The following is a 21,680-nucleotide window of genomic DNA, read 5'->3' as shown; positions in this document are numbered from 1 at the left end:
AGGGGGATTGGTGGAGCCATGTTGTAGAGAAGATGAGGATGGATGGAATCTCATGAGCACAGGAAGGGGTTGGCCTTGGCTCAGAGCAGCGACTGGGCATCCGAGGCACAGTGGGGCTGGCAAAATTGTCAGGCACGGAGGCATATCTGTTTGCTTAGGGAAACAGGAAGCAAGCATTGCAGACTTCATCAGGATCACACAATGGCAACACCAGGTGTGGGACCCAGATATTCTGACTCTCAGCTACCATTGGCTATTCCTCTTTCAGGCAGTTTCTACTTCTCTCCCCCTTTTCTTCTTCATTGCTTCTTGGCCATGCATGAGATTTTAGTTCATTAGGACTTTTTCTTTTTCTTTTTTTTAATTCTTCCTCCTTCTAAACAGAAAGTTGAGAAAAACATTATTACAGAAGGCTGTATTTGAACTGCTGGAAATCCTAATTCATAGAACCTACGTTATGGAGAAGTTGTTTTTCTTGAAAGAACCTTCATATCGTCTCTTTAATTCCAAACTGGAACAGAACTACCTGGGAAGGAAGAGGCAAGGTGTTTTAAGGGAGAAGATAAGAAATTAGACAGCAACCACAGTTCTGCCACAAACAAGCTGTGTGGCCTTAGAAAGTTAACTAACCACTCTGAGCAGTAGTTTCATCATCTGGAGAATGGGGATAATGCCAACTTTGCAGACCATTTTAATAATCACATTCATTAATATATATGAAAGTACTTCTGAAGTGTAGACACATATCATTAATGAAAAAAGATAATCTTTTTTTATTTTCTCACTTTTGCTAGGTTATCTTAACTCAAGACAAAATAATCTTATAAAAATGACATCATGGAAACCTTTATTCCTCGTTGAAACTTTTTCTACTCATTTATAAAATGAAGTCGCTAGACTAGATTTCATGGTTTGAAAGTGTGCGTGGTATACACCTACATGCAGTTTTGTGATCAATTGCTGGCCCCAAATAACTTAAAAATCCTTTTTTTCTTTCAAACCCACGATATTTCTATCCCTGTTTAAGATTTGAAGACGAATCCCCAAAGAGACTTTTCCAGCCTGCCTCTAAATGAAATTCTCAGTCAAAGTCTTCCGATTTTTTGCTTCTTTTCGCAGCATAACCCCACACTAAATGAAAACGTCATTGGAAATTTCACTTACGTCATCGACAAGTTACTTCCAAACACAAACTACTGTGTATCTGTTTATTTTAAGCCTAGAAATCTGGGAGCAATCCATAGATCTCCAGTAAAATGTACCCTCCTTCAACCTGCACAGGAGACAGGTATAAGTTTTTAAAAATTCATGTGTTGCTTTTACTCTGCGGGAAAACCTATTTAATGAGAAGAATCTGAAAGTCATGGAGCATGGACGGAGATGTGTTCTATTGGTCAGTCTCAACCAAGTGCTGGAGTCACTTTGAAGGTGCCATACCAGAGGGACAGTCCCATATCTACCTTTATAAAGTCAGATCCTCCTGAAGTGGAAACGCTTCTATTTCAGGGAGTCAGGATGAAATTCAGTTCTGGGTGCCGGTAGCGTGGCCATTACCCAAGCCAAGGGCTGGAGGAGGCAGAGTTGTCGGAAACAATTGCAGGCAAAGATATCAGAGGGTCAAATTATGGAGGTTGGGTGTGGCTCATTGATGTGGCCTGCCTCTCAGGAAGGTGGGCTGTAGCTCGAAGACGGAAGGAAAACTCACCAGTGTCAATGAGATAGTCCCTGATGAAGGCTGAGAAGTCCTTCTGTTGCAAAGGCATCAGAATAGTAAACAGTGTAGTCCCTCATCCTTCCCTGCCAAATGGAGAAATTTGCAGTGAGAACAATGAGGCTTAGGAACATTCACTGCTGCTGATTTGCCTAGGAAGTAACTAGGTCTCTGACTGTTTTGCCAAAAGTGAAAATCTCCACCAAAGAAGCCTTTCTGAATGTCCCAACCCCGAGGAGAGTTTCTTTAACATTCTGATTTGCCAGATGACGACAATAAGGTGAGACAGAAGGAAGCACAGTCAACGAACGGTAGGGCTGATTTGTGGGTTAAGGGAACTACACTCCACAGTGCCTGGCACCTGGTGCATGAAGGTGCTCCCTGTGATTTTTACTCTCCTGTGTTTCTCAGGGTTGGATGATGCACAGACCAATTTTAAAGGAAAAAGTATCTCCTTTAGAGTATCTTTAAAGGGGAAAGCATTAGCTTAAATCATTATTATAGTGTCAGTTAAATACAGGCAAACCTAAACTTGCATATAGATTCTTTAGGCCTGTAGCTCTTACAAAAATGTGAACCCCAAACAAAGTTGCATACTTACTTCCTAATACCTATTCTCCAACATGAGCTACGTGTCCAACGATGCGATTCATTTCTGACACTCTCTGGAGTTAGTGTAGGCCCCCCCACACAAAGGGGCTCAGTCCCCCAAGACTGCTCCCTTCGGGTGCCGGCTGCAAGTCTGGCCACCCAAACTTCTGTCCCTCCTGGCTACAAATCCAGAGGTTCCCACAACCTCCCTTCAGACTTAATAGGGCAGGAACTCCTGTCCCCTTGGAGTTAGGGGGCACCACCCTCCCAATACTTTCATGTGTTCACCGACCCAGAATCTCCCCAAGCCTTGCTGTCCAGAGTTTGTACTGGGATTCATTATGTAGCCATGATTGATTAAATCATCATTCATTAGTGACTAAATGCAATCTGCAGCCCCTCTCCCCTCCCTGAAGGACAATGAGGCCAGAAGTTCCTAATCTCTAACCACTAGGTTGGTTTTTCTGGTGACCAGCCCCCATCCTGGAGCTATCCAGCACCCTGCCTTACCTCACCTCGTTAGCATAAACTCACATATGGTCCCCAAAAGACACTCCTATCACTCAGGAAATTGATGTTCTGTGCCAACAACTAGGGACAAAGAGCAGATATTTTGTATCATTATTATTATTATTATTATTATTATTATTATTATTATTCCATTGTCCTATAAACAAAACCAATTGAATGGAGAAACTATTTTTCTCCTCTCCTCATGCACGGAATACTCCTGTGTTCCATCGGTGTGGGGGCTTTCCCCACACCAAGCAATCCTCCCACACCAGCTCTGTGTCTTCCAATTTCACTCAGTCCTGCTACCATCTACCTGGAGGTAGAGACTCATTCTCATAAGACTGCCCCTACCGCCCCTTCGAACACCAGTTGCAACTCAGAGTTGCCACCTGGGTGTCAGACTGGCTAGCTGTAAATTGGAGATTCTCACAAGCCCTTCCCTGGGTTTGATAATTTGCTAGAATGGCTCACAGAACTCAGGAAAACAATTTCTTTACTGGTTGATTACAAAAAGATACAACTCAGGAACAGCCTGACCCAGGCTGCATAGGGCCAGGTATGAGGGGAGGGGCAGGGAGCTTCTCTGCCCTCTTAGAGCAAGCACACCACCCCCCCCTGCAACTTCCCAACCCAGATGCTCTCAGAACCCTATCTTTTGAGGGTTTTATGCAGACTTCATTACAAAGGGAGGACTGATTAAATCCTTTGCCATTGACAATTAATTCAACCTCCAGTCCCTCTCTTGCCCCCAGAGGTCCAGGTGTGGGGTTGAAATTTCCAGCCCTCTAATCACCAGTTGGTTCTCCTGGCAACCAGCCTCCATCCTTAGGTGCTTTCCAAAAGTCATCTCCTTAATAGTAAACTCAAGTGTGGTCACAGGGGGCTTGGGTATGAACAATAAGAGACATTCCTTCACTTTCCTTGCTCTTATCTCTTAGGAAATTCCTAGGAAATTTCAGAGCCCTATGCCAGGAACTGGGGACAAAGACCAAATATATATTTTTTTATTATTATAAATCACAATCTCACCAATAAAAACTCAAAGTAGTAATATGACACGACAGACGGTGGTTTGCAGAAACTCAGTCCCCACCTGGAAGACCAATGTAAGTCCGAGACCAAAGGCATGCGTTCTTTGGAGGTTGACATGCTCTGTGGTGACTCAGTTTCTTCCTGACTTTTCTGTCTCACCCGCTAAGAAATGGTCGTGCAACAGCACCTTGTCATGTCGTTTCATCTTTACTTGGTGTGAACACATCATTTTGCATATTAAATCAGTCTTCCTTCTTGTATCGTTACCCAAGACATGCAAATGCAGGTGTCCCTCACAATCCAAATAATGATGTCTCAATTCTTATTGTCTGAAACTCAGGAACCGAGTAGGTACACATAACATGGACTCCTCACTGTCCAGATTTGCCATCTGAACTACCTTCAACTAGCCCAGCTTGGGAACCAGACAGGTTCAGATGGTGGGAGATTCTTGACGGACAACCTGGGACTGGTGTTAACTTCCTCAGACTCGGGGGTGAACACTGCTATCTTAGGGGAGTGCTCATCTGGGGAGAGTTTAGTCTAGAGATCTAGAGAAATGTCTCCCCTCTGGTCAAGTCCTAAATTAACTGGTTGGCTCTTTCAGGAAGGCCTTGAGGGAGAGCGGTGTCCATCCATTTGACAGATATTTATTGGGACCTACTATATGCTGGATTCTCTTGTAGATTCCGGGGAGACAGCAGCGAACAAAACAAAAAAAATTGAACATCCCTGACCTCGTGGAGCTTACATTGCCGCAGAGAGATGGGAAAACAAAATTTAAAAAGCTACTTGCAGTCAGAAGGTTGAAATTTTCCAAAAGGAATTTTGACGAGAAACTTAAGGGGCACTCAGTAGGACAGAGTGGGTTCGGTAGAACCCTGGTGTGGCCGAAGTCCAGCCTCAGAATGATCCAGTTCTTTCTTTCAGACGAATTCTTCTTCTCCACCTCTTCCCACCTGTAGGGCATATTGTTAAATAACAGACATTCAGGTATATTTTAAAGACCTAATTAGCTCTACTGAACGATTTGGGAATTGGGCAGCATCCCATCTAGCAGGTAGAGAGGTGTTCCAAAGGGCTACGGAAAAGGAAAGGTTTTTAAAGGCAGGACAAGGAAATCACAAAGAAAGTGAAGTCACCTCCCTTTGGGGGACAAAGGGGTCTTATATTAGGTGGATTACCTCATGGTGCAGAGCAGGAAATTCCAGAAGGACCAGTTAAGATTACAGTCCTGGGGGAAATTGAAAATGCAATCAGGTTAGCTATTAAGCCCCAGTGTGGTGGCCTGGGCCAGGCATAAATGACTCCATTTTGGGCCTGGAGTTTTGTTTTTTAACAATACTAACAGGTGGCGACTGAGCATTTGAGATGTGACCAGGATGACTGAAAACTGAGTTTGGTGGGGTTTCTTTTCAATTTTGGTAATTAATTTAAAGTTTTTTAAGATTTTATTTGTTTGACAGAGAGAAAAAAAGAAGAGAGGGAGCACAAGCAGGGGGAGTGGGGGAGGGAGAAGCAGGTTTCCCACCGAGCAGGGAGCCCAATGCGGGGCTCGATCCCAGGACCCTGGGATCATGACCCGAGCCGAAGGCAGACGCTTAACCAAATGAGCCACCCAGGCACCCCTCAATTTTGGTAATTTAAATGTAAATAGTCATGTGTAGCTCATGGCTACTGTGGTGGAGAGTGTTGTCGTAGAACATCATTAGAAACTGGAAGACAGGGGCGCCTGGGTGGCTCAGTCAGTTAAGCGTCTGCCTTCAGCTCAGGTCATGAGCTCAGGGTCCTGGGATCAAGTCCCACATAGGGCTCCCTGCTCAGTGGGGAGCCTGCTTCTCCCTCTCCCTCTGCCCCTAACCCCCGCTTGTGTTTGCTCTCTGTCTCAAATAAATAAATAAAGTCTTTAAAGAAAAAAAAGAAAGAAACTGGAAGACATTTTACTGTGAAAAATCTGCCACTTTTACCCTTGGAAAATATGTATACTTGGATTACTTTCCATTCCTCTGTGTTGAACAATAGTTTTTCGAACGTCTGCCCCTTTGATACCTCATTCCATCATCAGCCCGACGTGCGTTCATTCCCATCTGTGATCATTAATTGGAATTTATTTTGAAATAAAGTCATTTCATTTTTCGTCAACAGGGTCATCAGAATCTGCCAAAATAGGAGGAATAATTACTATGTTTTTCATAGCTGCTGTCTTCATAAGCACCATAATAATATTGAAACGGGTTGGTTATATATGCTTAAGAAATGATTTACCCAAAGTTTTGGTATGTAGTCTCTTTTTAAGTTTCTATCTTTATTTTTTATTTTAATTTAAGGATTTTTATTATACTCTCAAATATCTTCACAGCAGAAAAAAAATCCCATTTTCTAAAAACACCAAGCTGTTTTATCACTGAATGATACCCCAATATATATGTGTCTATATTTCCATTTTCTGTTTTCTGTTTATACTTTGCCCACGTAATATTTTTAATGATCACCTCATATTCCATTGTCATTAACGTATTATCTTTCCCTTAATCATTTTCCAGCTGTAGGGCATTTGAAATGATTTCTTTTCCTTTCTTTTTCTTCTTTGGCCTTGGTGAATAACGCAACATGTTTCATTAACATTTTTTGTAAAGATCATCTTTCAGTTTGGATTATGTCAGTGGAACGTGTACACAGGTGGATTTATCTTAAGAGATATAAAGGATTAATTTATACTGCCAGTGGTGACGTGTAGGTGTACACATTTTACACATTTCTCCAAAGCTCTGCTGACATTGATTAATCGTTTTTACTACTTTGGTTCATGTATCGTGTGTATAAAGGTCACCGGCAGTTGCTCTCATTTGTGTTACTTTAATTATTAGTGCAACCAGCGCCTCTGTTTGTCTTCCTTTTTCCGTCTGTGCTTCCCAAGGTGCACGCTTTCTGCTCAGAGCCTCGACCACTCAGACAAGTCTGGGGATTGATCTTACATATTTCCAAAAACTCCTCATGGCTTTTGACACATTTGCCCATTATGTATCATTTTCTCTACCCCATTGCTGTCTTTCCATATTTGTTCTATGATTTTTCAGTCAGAAAGATCTCATGTTGCTCTGAACTCATTTCACCTTTTCCTTCTCATTTTTTTAACAACCACATATTTAAGTATTCCTCCACGGTCGATAAAATTATACTCTTCTTTTCCTTGTTCTTATTTGTTCCAGTTGGGGGAGGGATTGTTTATTGGGTAGAGTGTTTGTGCTGTGGGAGATTTTAATTACAACTGGTATTTGAACCCAGCCAGCATTTGGCTGTGCCTTAGGAGATGTAGATGGCTCTGTACTGCGTTTCATCCACACTGTGATCCCTGCCTTTCAAGAATGGACTTTTTTTTAATTAATTAATTTATTTATTTGAGAAAGGGGGAGCAGAGCATGCATGGGTGCGCAAAGCGGGGAGGCGCGGAGGGAGAGGAAGAATCTCAAGCAGACTCCCCACTGACTGGGGAGCCCAGTGCAGGGCTCTGTCCCATGACCCTGAGATCATGACCTGAGCTGAAACCAAGAGTCAGACACTTAACCGACTGAGCCACACAGGCACTCCAAGAATGGACATTTTTTTATCCTCGGTGTAAAATATCTTTGGTCTTAGGCAAATCCTACTCCAATTCCTATTTCTCACCACAATCTTGAGATAAAAAGGCCTTTCGCACCACACCCATTCCCTCCTAGATAAATTCCTGCCTGGATTACCTAAACTGGTTACTAATCCTCACTCCAGGTCTCCCTGGAGTTCCTCCCCTCCCCTCCCCTGCATCCAAATTATATGCTAAGTATGTATGTATATATATATATATATATATACACACCCCCATTATTTATTGTGTTGACCCAAGTACTGGGAGGAGGTGATGATACCTTGTGTCTTTCTAGTATTCCTCCATTAAAAATTGTTACTCTGACTATAGACGTGGGGAAACAAACTGAGGGTTACAGAAGGGAGGGGGTAGGAGGATGGGGTAACCAGGTGATGGGTATTAAGGAGGGCACTTGTTGGATGAGCACTGGGTGTTTTATGCAACTAACGAATCATTGAACGCTACATCAAAAACTAATAATGTATACTATACAACGGCTAACTGAATGTAATAAAAAAATAATAAAAAAATTAAAGGAAAAAGGGTAAATGACTAAAAAAAGTAAAACTCTAGGAATGGCAAAACAGAACACTCAATGCCTAGTGTATTTGTGTATATGTGTTTACTCAAGAATACGTTAAAAATTTTTAATGGCATCTTTTTAAATTTTTTTCTTCTTTCGTTTTTTTGTGGGTTTTTTTGGTGTTTGCATTTAATAAATATTTATTGAGTACCTACCATGTGTCCACATGCTCTAGGCACTAGGGATACAAAAGTGAACAAAACAGAGGGAAAATCCTGCCCTCGTAGATCTTAAAGTCTGAGGAGTAAGGGTAGAGACAATGATAACTTATAGCCCCAAGGGGCTCTCACTTCTGGCGCCAAGTGCCTGGCCAAAAAAAAAAAAAAAAAAGAATTTATAGATGATATAACCAGTGAAGTAAAAACTTCACATGAATCTAGAGATCAATTATTAAGATTAATAAGTCTAACAGAGTTAGTACATACGAAATAATCAAAATAAAAATAAACATGAAGCTGCTTTTCAACTTCCAAGAAATTAAGTACACAAATTATAGTGTAAAACTCTGTGAATTTTCACAAACTCACTGCATCCATGTAACTCATGCCTAAATCGAGAAAGAGACTATAATCAGCCTGCCCAGAAGTCTCTCTCCTGACACCTTCTAGTTAGTACCCCCCCCACCAAGAATAACCACTGTCCTGATTACTAACAGCATAGATTAGTTTTACCTGGTTTTGAACTTGGAATCCTACAGTTAAGTGGAATCCTATAGTTTTTTAAAAATACCATTTCAGGGGCACCTGGGTGGCTCATTTGGTCAAACATCTGCCTTCAGCTCGCTCAGGTCATGATCTCAGGGTCCTGGTGTTGAGCCCCACATCTGGCTCCCTGCTCAGCAGGGAGTCTACTTCTCTCTCTGCCCTTCCCCACTGCTCGTGCTCTCTTGCTCGCTCGCTCACTCTCTCTCAAATGGATAAATAAAATCTAAATTTTTTTAATAAATAAAAATAAAAATACCATTATAGGAGTAATAAAAAATATTCTTAAAACATTTAAGGAATCAATCTAATAAAAGACATTACAGGTCCTTTGTGGAAAAAATTATAAAACCTTATCGAAAGACCATAACAAAGATTTGGTCAAGTTGAGAGCCCAGAACCAGACCCACACATATGGAAACATGACTAATGATGAGTAGATATTGCCATGGGGAAAGAACTGGCTGGTCAATAAATGTATCTAAATGGGAGAAGATGAAATTGGGTCTCTACCTCACACCATACACAAATATCAGTTCCAGGTATATTAAAGACTACTGCGAAAGGCAAAACTGTTAAAGGTTTAGGAGGCACGGTAGGAGATTCTATATGACATTGGGATAAGGAGGATTCCCTCCGACACAAAAAGCAGAACCATAAAGGAAGAACACTGATACTTTTTTTTTACATTAACATTAAGAATTTCTTTTCATCGAATGTCATTGATGATGTAAAGCAATAAACCACAGGCTAGGGGAAAATATATGTAACAAATAATCATAATAACATAAATAATCAACAAATAATCAGCATCCAGATTATATAAAGAGCTCCTATGAATCAATAAGAAAAAAGATGAACAACCCGATAGAAAAATTCACCCCAAGGCTGGGTTGGGTAGTAGGGGAAGAGCAGGTTTGTCAAATTGGTCAACCCGGGTAGGCACAGGAGAATAGACAGGAGGACGGTGCCGATGACGATTCAGGATTGACCACCTCCTCCCCATTAGCCTCACCATAGTTGTCCTAGAGACAGAATCCACCAACACCGCAAGACTCAGCCTGCCTTGTATTCTCCAGCGCTCGCCCTGCTCAGCTGTATCCTGGCAGTGTTCTGTTCCAAGAGCTGGAACAGAATGAGCTCTGTGAGTCTCGACATTCTCACCCCCTGACTCTTTAGGGATCTTCTCCATCTTTGAGGTCCTCCAGTCCAGGGAACCCCGATGGAATTGGCTCCCCAGTGACTCTCCTCACCCATGGTTCCCTGACACCCCTCAAGAATGTCTTGGCAATCCAGAATCTAAATGGATCGATGCCCCTGACATGCAAGAAGCAGCGAGGGGAGCGGGGTAGGAAGGAGTAGAAGCCAGAACCTCGTCCCTGCTGCAGGCAGCCTACCTAGCTTGAAATCCAGCCTCCCCCACTCACTATTCATGAAGCTTAGGCAAGTTTCCGTACCTCTCGACCTCGTTTTCTCACCTGTAAAATGAGGAGAAGAAGCGTAAGCCCACTTCATGGCACGGTTGTGAGGGTAAAATGCATCGTAACACGTAAGCACTAGGACCAGTGCCCGGCAAATAGTAAACACTACGTAACTGTTAGCTCTTGTTACTGAGTTTTATTATGTCAAAAAGTTCAGAACAAACAGAATTGATACTTTCTCTCTCTCTCTCCCTCTCTCTCTTTTTTAAGAATCTTTACAACTTGTCAGCCTGGGTTATCCCTGAGATGCCACCAGTGGAAGCAGTGGCTTTCGTGGAGATGATTCACGTTAACCGGAAGAAGAAGGTGTGGAATTACAATTACGACGATGAGAGTGACAGCAATGATGAAGCCGCAGCCCCTGTGACAAGCACCGGTGGCTATACCAAGCATGGGCTAATGGGTGGGCTTCTCCGTCCCACCTCTGCCTCCTTGGCCACGTGCGGGGACTGCCTGGAGTCCGACACTGAGGAGCCTGACCTGTCCGAGCGGGACTCTGAGGCCCTGATGATACCAGGGCCCTGCCCCGGGTGGTCGGAATGCGCAAGTGGGGCCTACGAGGGGGGACGGAAGCTGCTACAGGACCCCCTTTCCGAGGAGGACAGCAGCTCCATGGAAGAGGCTGGGGACAAAATTATCTTCAATGTAAATCTAAGCTCTGTGTTCGTGAGCGCCCTCGATGACGACTCGGAAGTCCCTCCAGGGTTACCAAGTTTTCCAGAAGAGACGTTCGACCCAGACGATTCCCACCAACTGGAAACAAGTTTTCTGGCGGCCCACGGGGAAGGGACACAGCCACCCTCCCCCACCCCCTCTGCAGAGTGCCCGTGGCCTGAAGATGTGCTTTCTGATAAAAGTGACAGTTCTGAGTCGGATGTTGACATCGGAGACGGCTATATAATGAGATGAACCCCCAAAATATTTAATGAACGTGGACTGACCAATACCTTCAGGGTTTCCCCCCCTGCACTGTCACTTCCTCCCTTGTGGTCTGCAATGTCCCCCAGGGAAGGTGTTGGAGACTGTGGCCTGCTCCTGGGGGGCGGGGGGAGGGCTGGTGACGTCATCTATGCAAATTATATGCAAATAACCAGTTGGGAGGGGAGTCAGAACCGGACCTGTGGATCCTTCAGTGCGTTGTTTACATGTGGTTTGCAGGGGTGGTCCAGGGCCCTGCAAGATTTCTGGGAAATAATGAAATTAGCCAGGGTGGGAGTGGGGAAAGCAAAGAAAGACGCTCAGCAGGGTTCCAAGCAGGTGCAGGAGCAGTCTGCAGTTTGAGTCCAGCAGGCTCAAGGAAGGAGCCAGAAAGCAGGCAGGAAAAGAGAAGAAAAGGAAGGCGGCCAGAGGGAAAGGCAGGGGACCCACAAAGAAACAGAAGCACATGTTAGAAGGAGGGAAAGTCCAGCCCAGTCTGGGGCTCCTCCCACATGTCACATTCTGTCACCTACGCTCAGAGAATTCGGCTCTTGGCCACTTGACCAGCCCTTCTCAATTTGAGTGAGGAAGACAAACTCACACACATCAATAACTCTAGCATCAGGCAGGTGACTAATAGGAAACATTTGCATGAGAGAAGGGGATAGAATCTCAGTGCCAAATTTTAAAATTAAAAAAAAAAACGAGAACAAATGCAAAATTGTTTCAAGGTCTTCAGAAGAGATAAGTCACAAAATTCCTGGAGAGCCTATTTAACAATTTAAGAAGTGATATGTGTGCTGATTCCAAGTGTCCTATGTGGGACCAAAGTTCCTGTGGCGCTGTGGGGAGGGAGGGAAGTTCTAGAACATCATGTAGCAAACCAGACAAGAACTGGGGCTCGGGTCTGACTCTGCTGCTATTTCCCTGTGTGACCCTGGGTACTTTGCTTAGCCTCTCTGAGCCTCAGTTTCTTCATTTAGGAAATAAAAGGATTGGACTAGGTAATCTCCAAGATCCTGTGGTGCTAGGAGAAATACTAGAAAATACACAGGAATGAAGACTCCAGTGGAGGTGCTACAACCCTGAGAAGACCCCAGGGTGAATCAACTCTATGGGACCTCCTAGCTCATTCCGCTCGCCCCAAGAGCAGGCTTCTCAGACCTTTCTTCTAGATCAATTCAAAAAGGGGAAAACAACTATTATGCATCCTAGTTCAAGGACTTTGAAGAGATTATTTTTATAACTGTTCAAAAGTAACTCAAAGGAGAGGGATGTGAGAGGAGAAGAGATTATTTAACAACATGATGAAATTCCATAGGAAAGGGACTTTTTCATGTGACCAGTTCAATTCTCTGCCCTCTTAAATCATCTCTCATATTTTGAAAGCTTTCCAGAGTGATCTTTTGGAATACCCTTTTTATGGCAGCTTTTATGTGTGTGTGTGTTTTATATTTTGTGTAATTGAAGTTGGTGAAGGATAAATACTTTTTAATACAAACTTGGTAATGTCCTCAGAGTTGTTTCTCATTAGAGAGTATAAAAATGCAGCCACTTTGTGGTTCTGCTGGCATCTCTAGGGTTAAACAAAAGTCCCTCTGTGTGCCAATGCCAGTAGGGGCCAAGGGAACAGTCATCCTCAGGGACTGTGTTCCTGGTGGTCAGACCTTGAGCAGTGCCTTACATCACTCTGTATTTACCCTGCTCTGGGTTTTCCAACCTCACCACTGCCCAAGCTTTGAAAGAGGAAATTAAACTTCTCTCAAGCAGTCTTGTGAGAGTAACAAGTTTTTGCCCCATAAATGACTTGGTTTTGTGGTGTTTATCCCTGGGTGGGAGGGGGTAAAGAAGACCCTTTCAAACTGTCTTTGCTAATGGAGAGCTTTAAAATCAACCTATTTGCCGGGAGAGGAGATCATAGAGAAAACTTGGAGAAAGTTTTCACTGGAGAAAACTTGCGGAATACTGAATGGTGTCAAGAAAAACCGCCACCACCCATAACGCCAGATAGAACCTCTGGGTGGGCGTTGTAGTGTATTTATTTAACCTCGAAAAGCATGCATTTAATGTTGGGGGAGGCGTCTCCCCAATCGGGGCACTGTACGTACAGTCTTGCTACTAGTCTTTTGCAACCCCCCCCTTTGGGGGAAGCAAGGTCCCCTCCCTTCGCGTCTCCCTACCACCCGCCAGGCCCCCCGGGACACCGCCCTCTTCCCCAGCAAAGCGCGGCGGTGGACTCCGGCCGGGGCGGGGCCCAGGAAGGGGGCGGGGTCTGGCCCCGCCCCGCCCCGCCCCGCCCCTCCAGTACCCGGAAGCGGCCTCCGCGAGGGGTGGGGAGGACCGGCCAGCGCTTCGGGGTGCGGGCTCGGGGGCGCTTGCCCGGCTGCTGGCGCGCCCCACCCCCACCCCCCCGAGCGCCCTCCCGGCTCCCGGCGCGGCCATGCCGCGGAGCCTGCGGAGCTGGCTGGGCGGCTGCCTCCTGATGTCAGGTGAGGGGTCCGCGGGGAGGGGACGACGGCCCGACGTGCGCTTGGGAACTGAAGGCCGAGCTACGATGCCGGCAGCGATGGCCCCAAGGCGACTCCTGAGCGGACCCCAGAGGCGCACTGGAAGTGATCGGGTGCCGGGTCCGGCCGTCAGGGCTTCCCATTAAGTACTCAGCACCCCAACATCTGAGGTCTGCCCCTCAACTCCACAGCTCTGTGTCTTCGGAGTTCTAAATCCACTGAAACCTTTTCTGCCCTCCTCTAAATTTCCTGCCCGGGTTCAAACAACGATGGGCCCCTCCTTGCTTTCTGATGAATTCATCCCCAGCCTTCCAGGATGCCACAGGCTCCTGGTTTTCCTCCTACCTCTCAGGCTGTTTCTACCTAGCATCTTCCACCTCTGCCAGATCTCTGTATAGCCCAGTTCTTGCCCGGGCCCTCCACCCTCCCCTCTCGCTATCCCTGTAGGGGATACCAGCAGAACCCAGCTATAGGCCCGTGACTCAAATGTGAATCTCTGTTGGCACCCTTGGGTCATGGGCCGGTGGTGGTTTATCATACTCTTCCGTCTGCTTTTGTTTATGTTTGATATTTTCTATTAAAAATTTAAAAATGATTTCTACCTCTAGCCCAGATCTCTCCTTTATGCGCAGGCTCCTTTCTCCAGCTGTCTGGGACATTCCTGTGTGCATCTCTCTGCAGCATCTCAGACCTAATGCAGCTGAAATGGGACTGTTGATGTCCTTGCCCCCAGCCCCAGTCGGCATCAGATGCTTAAGCCAGGAATGAATATTAACTTCTCCACACCAAAAGTATCAGCAAGTCTAGAGTCTGTACCTCTGGAAATATATCTAAAATCCATCTACCCCACCTTTCTCCCACCACCCAAATCCTGGTCACCCCTATCTGTCCCCACTTCATTCTTGCTCTCTGTCCCACCCCAACCTCCAACAGCCCCCCCACCCCAGCGGTTCTTCAGATAAAATCCAGACTCCTTAGTACAGCTAATGCGTGTCTCTTTTTCCTTCACCCACATGCCCATTTGAAGACATGGAACCATAGGGGAGACCCAAGTGTTGGATATAGTCATTTACTTGTGCAACTTTTTTGAGGAACAAAGATGCAGACTTTTCCCTTTTATTTTTACAGCATTAGGAATCGTGCCACCTCCTGAAAACGTCAGAATGAAGTCAGTTAATTTCAAGAACATTCTACAGTGGGAGTTGCCTGCTTTTCCCAAAGGCAATCTGACTTTCACAGCTCAGTACCAAAGGTGAGTCTGGGGTGCTCTTGGTGGGAAGGCCCTGAGCTGGTCACTGGGCCGGACCACAAGAGAGTCTGACTGCCCTCACCCGCATGACCATGACAGCCCATAGGGAACCTCACTGCTGACCTTTTTCTTTCTGTCCGGGAAATTCTTGTGAAAGTTCTGTTCTCTGAAAAGAGACAAGTCTTTTTTACTTTTTCTTGTTGGGATGGTTCATCGTTTGATGACCGCAGAGCCACTGGTATATACCGACATTTGATCATGTGGCTAAGGATGTCATTGGCCATAGTGGTAGCCTGTTGCAACACAAGCATTTGTCACAATTGATGTTTTTTAAGAGAAAAAAATGTCACTGAGATCATCCCCACTTAGGAGAGCAGTATTGCTCGAAGTCAATGATTTGCAAGTGGGAGCCATCCAGGAAAACCGAGGTATGCAAAGCAGGTTGGCCCTTGCCGTGCTACCACCCATCCCCTCCAGCAGATTATAACAGAACACCACCGTGCTGTGGGGTGCAGATGATTTGTATAGTGGGTGCTCAGTTACTCTGGCTGTGTCCTAAAATTGAAAGTAAGACAGCTAGCTACTGGCTGTGAAAAGCTCTAGCCCCTGAAAGCATCAGAAGGAAGGGTGAGTGTCAGCAAGACAATTATCTCAGTGGTGTTCTGACCTCCCAGGACCTGCCCTGCCAGTTTTTCCCTCTGTCAGCCCTCCCTCAGCAGCTTGCCATCATACACCACCGGCTGGATGCAGGTGATGCACCTTTAGGCCAAGTGCAAACAGCAGCAGGGGGCCAAAGGGTGATGAGCCAACACACCTGCTTCCAACGTGACTCAGACACATACAAAGATAGGCAGTCCCTTCGATGAAGCAGAAGGAACCATAGGTCCCAGATCCCATTAATCCCACACTCCTTCTCCTCCAGATTTCTTTTACAAACATATCCCAGGCCTGCTGATGCAGAGAAGACGTAGGAAGATGAATAAGCTAGTCTTTTTTTACTTTTTTGGGCACTTTTTAGTTCGAAGTAATTCCCCACTAACAGAACATTTTAAGATTTCAAGGACAGGGGCGCCTGGGTGGCTCAGTTGGTTAGGCGTCTGCCTTCAGCTCAGGTCATGATCCCAGGGTTCTGGGATCGAGCCCCACGTCGGGCTCCCTGCTCAGCGGGGAGTCTGCTTCTCCCTCTTTGCCTGCCACTCCCCCTGCTTTGTGCTCTTTCACTCTGACAAATAAATAAATAAAATACAGTGCAGAGAACTTCCAAATAGCTTATGTCCAGCTTCACCAACTTTTAAGGTTTGCTACATTTCCTTTCTCCCTCTCTCTCTGTCTTACATCATGCCCTTTGTCACTTAATATTTCATGGTGAATTTCCAAAGAGCAAGGATAATCTTTTACATCACCATCTACAGCTATCAAGGTTGGCTATTTAACATTGGGGCAGGACTTTCATCTGACCTACAGTCATTAGTCCAATTTGTCAGTTTACTCAAGGGTTTAGGACAGGTGATTCTGCTGCCTATTTTTCCCTGCTGTCTATTTTCTACCACTGATTGGTTTGATAATTTCATGTCTGTGTCTGCAGTCTTGACAGCTCTAGAGATTTCACTGTGCAAAATTAACCTCCCTCTCTCTCTCCCCCCATCCGTTTATCCTTTGTTGTTCCATTCTATGCCCTTGTAGTAGAGGTGTTTGGTTGGGATGTCCATCTTGTAGGTACGAGTTCCTAGTGGCTTCCCAGCAACCGAGAATCAGGTATCCTTAGCACAGAAGTGCAGACTGAGCATGAGATGTGCTGGGAAAAACAAAGCATGTGCTGGGGGGTGTCCTTGTGTCTAGATCAAGAAAGTTGATCTAGAAAAATCTGATTACTGTTTTCCATAGCTTGTGAAAGATTTGTTTAGAATTCAGCTTGAAAAAAAAATTTAAAAAAAAAAAGAATTCAGCTTGAGAGGTTGGGTAGCACAGACTCTCTTATATGTGTACGTGGGGCCGGGGTGACCAGAGGAGCGCTTGGGAGGATGGATTGGTGATTTGACTACAGAAACATCTTTGAAAACCTGAGATGTAAATGTGGAGAATGGGTTATATGACCTATTTAATGGGGAGAAAAAAATATATATATTTTTAAAGATTTTACTTATTTATTTGACAGAGACACAGTGAGAGAGGGAACACAAGCAAGAGGAGTGGGAGAGGGAGAAGTAGGCCTCCCGCTGAGCAGGGAGCCCATTGCGGGGCTCGATCCCAGGACCCTGGGATCATGACCTGAGCCAAAAGCAGACGCTTAACCATCTGAGCCACCCAGGCTCCCCAAGTGAAAAATATTTTTAAATGCCATAAAAATGACCTGGGGAGAGAGAAGTTATTGCAAAACAACTGCTGGAATATTCCATGTTCCAGCCACTTGACATGCTAGTTTAAATGAAGGAAGTGGCCACGTGTAGGGAAGCCCCCTTCATGCCGTGACCCCTGGAGTCTCCAAACGGTGGGATGTTAGGCAACCCATGAAGAGTTGATTGACGAATGTTTGTGGTATAGTACGTGAAAAGAGCAGATTGTAGAATAGTCTGAGCCCAATTATCTCTACCTACTTTTAGCCAGAAATTGTTCTGGGCATCGCCAAGAATGTGGTGAGGTGTGGTGCTTAAGACTGTGGGCTCTGCAAGATGTCCATCGACAGATGAATGGATAAAGAAGATGTGGTATATATACACAATGGAATATTATGCAGCCATCAAAAGGAATGAGATCTTGCCATTTGCAACAACGTGGATGGAACTGGAGGGTGTAATGCTGAGTGAAATAAGTCAGTCAGAGAAAGACATGTATCATATGACCTCACTGCTATGAGGAATTCTTAATCTCAGGAAACAAACTGAGGGTTGCTGGAGTGGTGGGGGGTGGGAGGGATGGGGTGGCTGGGTGATAGACATTGGGGAGGGTATGTGCTATGGTGAGCGCTGTGAATTGTGCAAGACTGATGAATCACAGATCTGTACTTCTGAAACAAATAATGCAACATATGTTAAGAAAAAAGAAAAAGAAGATAGCAGGAGGGGAAGAATGAAGGGGAGTAAGTTGGAGGGGGAGACGAACCATGAGAGACGATGGACTCTGAAAAACAAACTGAGGGTTCTAGAGGGGAGGAGGGTGGGGGGCTGGGTTAGCCTGGTGATGGGTATTAAAGAGGGCACATTCTGCGTGGAGCACTGGGTGTTATGCACAAACAATGAATCATGGAACATTACATCAAAAACTAATGATGTAATGTATGGTGATTAACATAACAATAAAAATTAAAAAAAAAAAAGACTGTGGGCTCTGAAGTCAAGCCGATCCCAGCTCCATTGGGCAAGTTTCTTAGGTTCTCCATACCTGCGTCCCATCTATAAAATAGGAGTGATCCCCATTCTGCCCTCCTGGGCTTGTGAATTCAGTGACGTAATACAGATAAAAAATACTTCCTGCCCTGCCTGACACCTAAGTGCTTGACTAGTGGGCTGTTACTATTTTTATCACCTTCATTGTCACCCCTAAGGGCAGCCAAATCGGTGGAAGGTACACTGAGGAACCAGTCAGACAAAACCTTCCCTTTTTGCGAGACAGGAGCCTGGGTGTCCTTGGGTCAGGTGGAGCTGATTACACCTCAGGTGGTTGTGAGGTGGTCACACGCACCTGCCGGTCTTCCCAGACATCCTTTTCCTTCTTCAACTTCACGTTTCTGCCACCCTCCCTTCAGGGGTGGGTGTCTGGGCTGGAGCTCTGTTTTAAACATATTGTATAAAACAAATCTGTATAAGAACAAATCGTTGCATAGTGTTTCCAGAGTAATTGCAGCAATAGTCATTTTCGGGACACTATTTGGCTAATCTGTGTACACAGTATTCACAGACCATGTCCCTCTGCTTTCATAAACAGCATAATCAAGGAGGGAAGCTTTCTTGGTCAAATATATTGAATACTCAACCCCATTTTGGAGAGGCACGTGCTCATTAAGATATGAAAGTCGCTGAGGGAGTTCTGTTATGAAGACAGACACTTCTTTATGTTTAACCTCGATTCTGCCCCAAATCATTTGACCATGGGACAGATATATTTTTTAAAGATTTTTATTTATTTATTTATTTATTTATTTATTTATTTATTTATTTGAGAGAGAGAGAGGGAGAAGCACACTCCCCACTGAGCAGAGAGCCCGATGCCGGGCTCCATCCCAGGACCCTGAGATCATGACCCGAGCCAGAAGCAGTTGCTTAACTGACTGAGCCCCCCAGGCGCCCAGGGACAGATTATTTTTGAAATGACTTATAATATCTCAAGAATCACTGAAATCCCATGGAGCACAGTTGGGGAAATGCTCATATAAATGATGCATGCTATTCATCAAAAGTGATGATTAAGAATTCAGTTTATTTTTCTCTCATTATCCTCCATTATCCTTTGGTAGTAGGGATTAATAAAGCACCAGTCAGCCCCAGAGAGACTGAAGTGGGAATTTTCATGGTTTTATTTTTCTGATTTTACAGCTATAGGAAATTCCAAGATACATGCACAAGTACTGCCTTGACAGAATGTGATTTCTCAAGTCTTTCCAAGTATGGTGATCACACCTTGAGAGTCAGGGCTGAATTTGCAGATGAGCATTCGGACTGGGTAAACATCACCTTCTGTCCTGTGGATGACAGTAAGCCACTTTGTTTTCCATTTCATTGTAATGCCAGCATTGTGCCTTGGTTTTCTTTCCCCATGGGGTAGCCTGGTCAGGGAGGATTCTTTGAGCACCCACAGAGTGGGTGGCCTTGCACAAGGAGCGTAGGGAGTATAATAAGGAGGGCTATGGCCAGAAGGAAGTCTGTGGGAGAGACAGGAAGGGCTGGTCATAAAGTTAATACAATAATTAAATATAAATCTATTAACATTAATGCCTTGTGGGTAAAGAATGAGTTGAGGCCAGTGTTGTTAATGAGAAGAACTGGAAGGATTAATGTAGTACATTTTCTGGGAGGAAGTCAGTTTGGAGTTAGGATGGAAGGAAATGTGACATGACAGGCAGAAGAATAAAGGTTATTCGAGGCAGGTGTAGAGACAGGAAGACGACCAGGTGCAGACAGCCAGCCTGCCCAGAATGAAGGCCAGAGCAATGGATTCGACTAATGACAGATGTGTTGGGTCAGGCTGGCTGGTAAGCATCCAAAAGAGTGTTCCCAGGTTAGATCTGGAGGGTCATGGGGATTCACCAGACGTCATGAGGTGAACATAATTAGAACATCAGGAATTGGAAATGAATGAAACCACCTTATAGCAATTGAGACAGTAAGACAAGACTCAAGTTGCAGCCTTCCCAGGAGCACCTCCAGGGAAGCATTGGAGGGATTGTGTCTGTGTGGTGTGGGGTGTTTATACTGCTCCCTGCTCTGGACCCCCATGGCTCCCACAGTTTTGCCTCCCCTGGTGGGGAATGCAGCTAGGATACCCTTCTGTTCTTTCCCAATTCTGTCCCAGGCTTGACAACAAAACTCTTATTTCTGGAGTCAGAAATTATCAAGGTTATATTATCTTTTCTAAAGGTATCTTTACAAAAGCTAAGAAAAATCAACATTAAAAAAATACAAGCAGCTTAGCAGTAGTCAAGTTTCCAAAACATAGTACAGGTTTCTGCTCCTGTAATTGCTGACTGACTTACCAGGTCCTGACTGGTTCCAATTCCTATGTTGGGCCCATCTGCAGAAATTCCCTTTAGAAATTAATACAGAATAGAAAAGCAGCTTGCCCAAAGGTCATACAGATAAGGAATGGCCCAGTAAGGATTCAGAGCCAAGCCCCTGAGGCCCCTGTGTCCATGCTCTTAGCAACCTACTTTAGATCCTTGCCTCTTGAAGTTTATATGACAGGAAAGTGCTGCAAGAAGTCACATAGAATCTGTTTATACTTGCTTTGAAAAGTATCTAATAAATTTTCTTATCTGGTTTTTAGCTACCAGCAGATCAAAGACAAGGTAAAATGCTGGAAGCAGTCCCATTTACAGCTTCAAAAAAAAAAAATAAGAATAACAGCAGTCAGAGAAGAAAACAGGATATAACTCAAATAGCACAGTTGCCCAGAGATATTTATTATTCATTGTACAATTATTATTGAGCACCTACTATATGCCAGGCACATTCTTAGTGCAGAAGCTATAATAGCAAGACAAAATCCCGGCCCTCAGGAAGCATACAGTCTAATGGGGGGAAGACAGATAAACAAATAGATCAAGAAAATAAGGGAAGGTACCAGTGCAGGATATGTTGGGAGCTGCTCTTTACATAGGGTGGTAAAAAAGTCTCTCTGAGGAGGTGACATTTGAACCGAGACCCAAATGAAGCAAAGGGGCTAGCCACGTGAATATCCAATAAAAGAGCATTTGGGCAGAAACAGCTACAGACTTTTTTGGGAAGTGTGTATGATTAATTATGTATGTTAGGCACTAAAAGTAGTAGAAATACCATCTGTAACTTCCAACCCAGCAAAGAAAATAAAGAAAATTCGACCCAGTAGAAAGAAAAAAGAGGAGAGGAACAAACCACCAAAAAAAAAAAAGTCTTTATAGAAAATACAAAATAATATCAAATATATCAGAAATCACAATAAATATAAATGGGCTAAACTTGATTAATAAAACAAAAAAGGCTATCAGATTTTTTTTTAAGAAACAAAATCCAACTACCTTCCTTGACCATGTCAATCAATGTCATAGCAAACTTACATCAAAGACAGGGTCCTTCAGTCGACC

General features: G+C 44.5%; 1 protein-coding gene across 4 annotated transcripts in view; it reads left to right on the top strand.

Annotated features, from left to right (window-relative positions):
- The window catches only part of IFNAR2 (interferon alpha and beta receptor subunit 2), a 55,304-nt gene that overhangs the window by 18,054 nt on the left and 15,570 nt on the right, over nt 1-21,680 (top strand). For 2 of the 4 annotated variants that reach the window (XM_028114204.2, XM_028114203.2), the window contains exons 7-9: nt 1,120-1,288; nt 5,993-6,123; nt 10,445-12,653. In XM_028114204.2, coding sequence (XP_027970005.1) covers nt 1,120-1,288; nt 5,993-6,123; nt 10,445-11,143 — 999 coding nt within the window. In that variant the 3' untranslated portion in view covers nt 11,144-12,653. Of the gene's footprint in view, nt 1-1,119; nt 1,289-5,992; nt 6,124-10,444; nt 12,654-13,477; nt 13,642-14,787; nt 14,912-19,437; nt 19,596-21,680 lie in introns of those variants that run through there. The other 2 variants (XM_088024052.1, XM_028114998.2) reach the window with 2 other exon arrangements.

The sequence above is a fragment of the Eumetopias jubatus genome, unplaced genomic scaffold (assembly GCF_037043125.1).
Source record: "Eumetopias jubatus isolate StellerSeaLion01/CBP00866 unplaced genomic scaffold, mEumJub1_p1.0 scaffold_1, whole genome shotgun sequence".
In the NCBI taxonomy this organism is placed as follows: Eukaryota; Metazoa; Chordata; class Mammalia; order Carnivora; family Otariidae; genus Eumetopias; species Eumetopias jubatus.
This window is presented reverse-complemented; position numbering and strand designations above follow the sequence as displayed.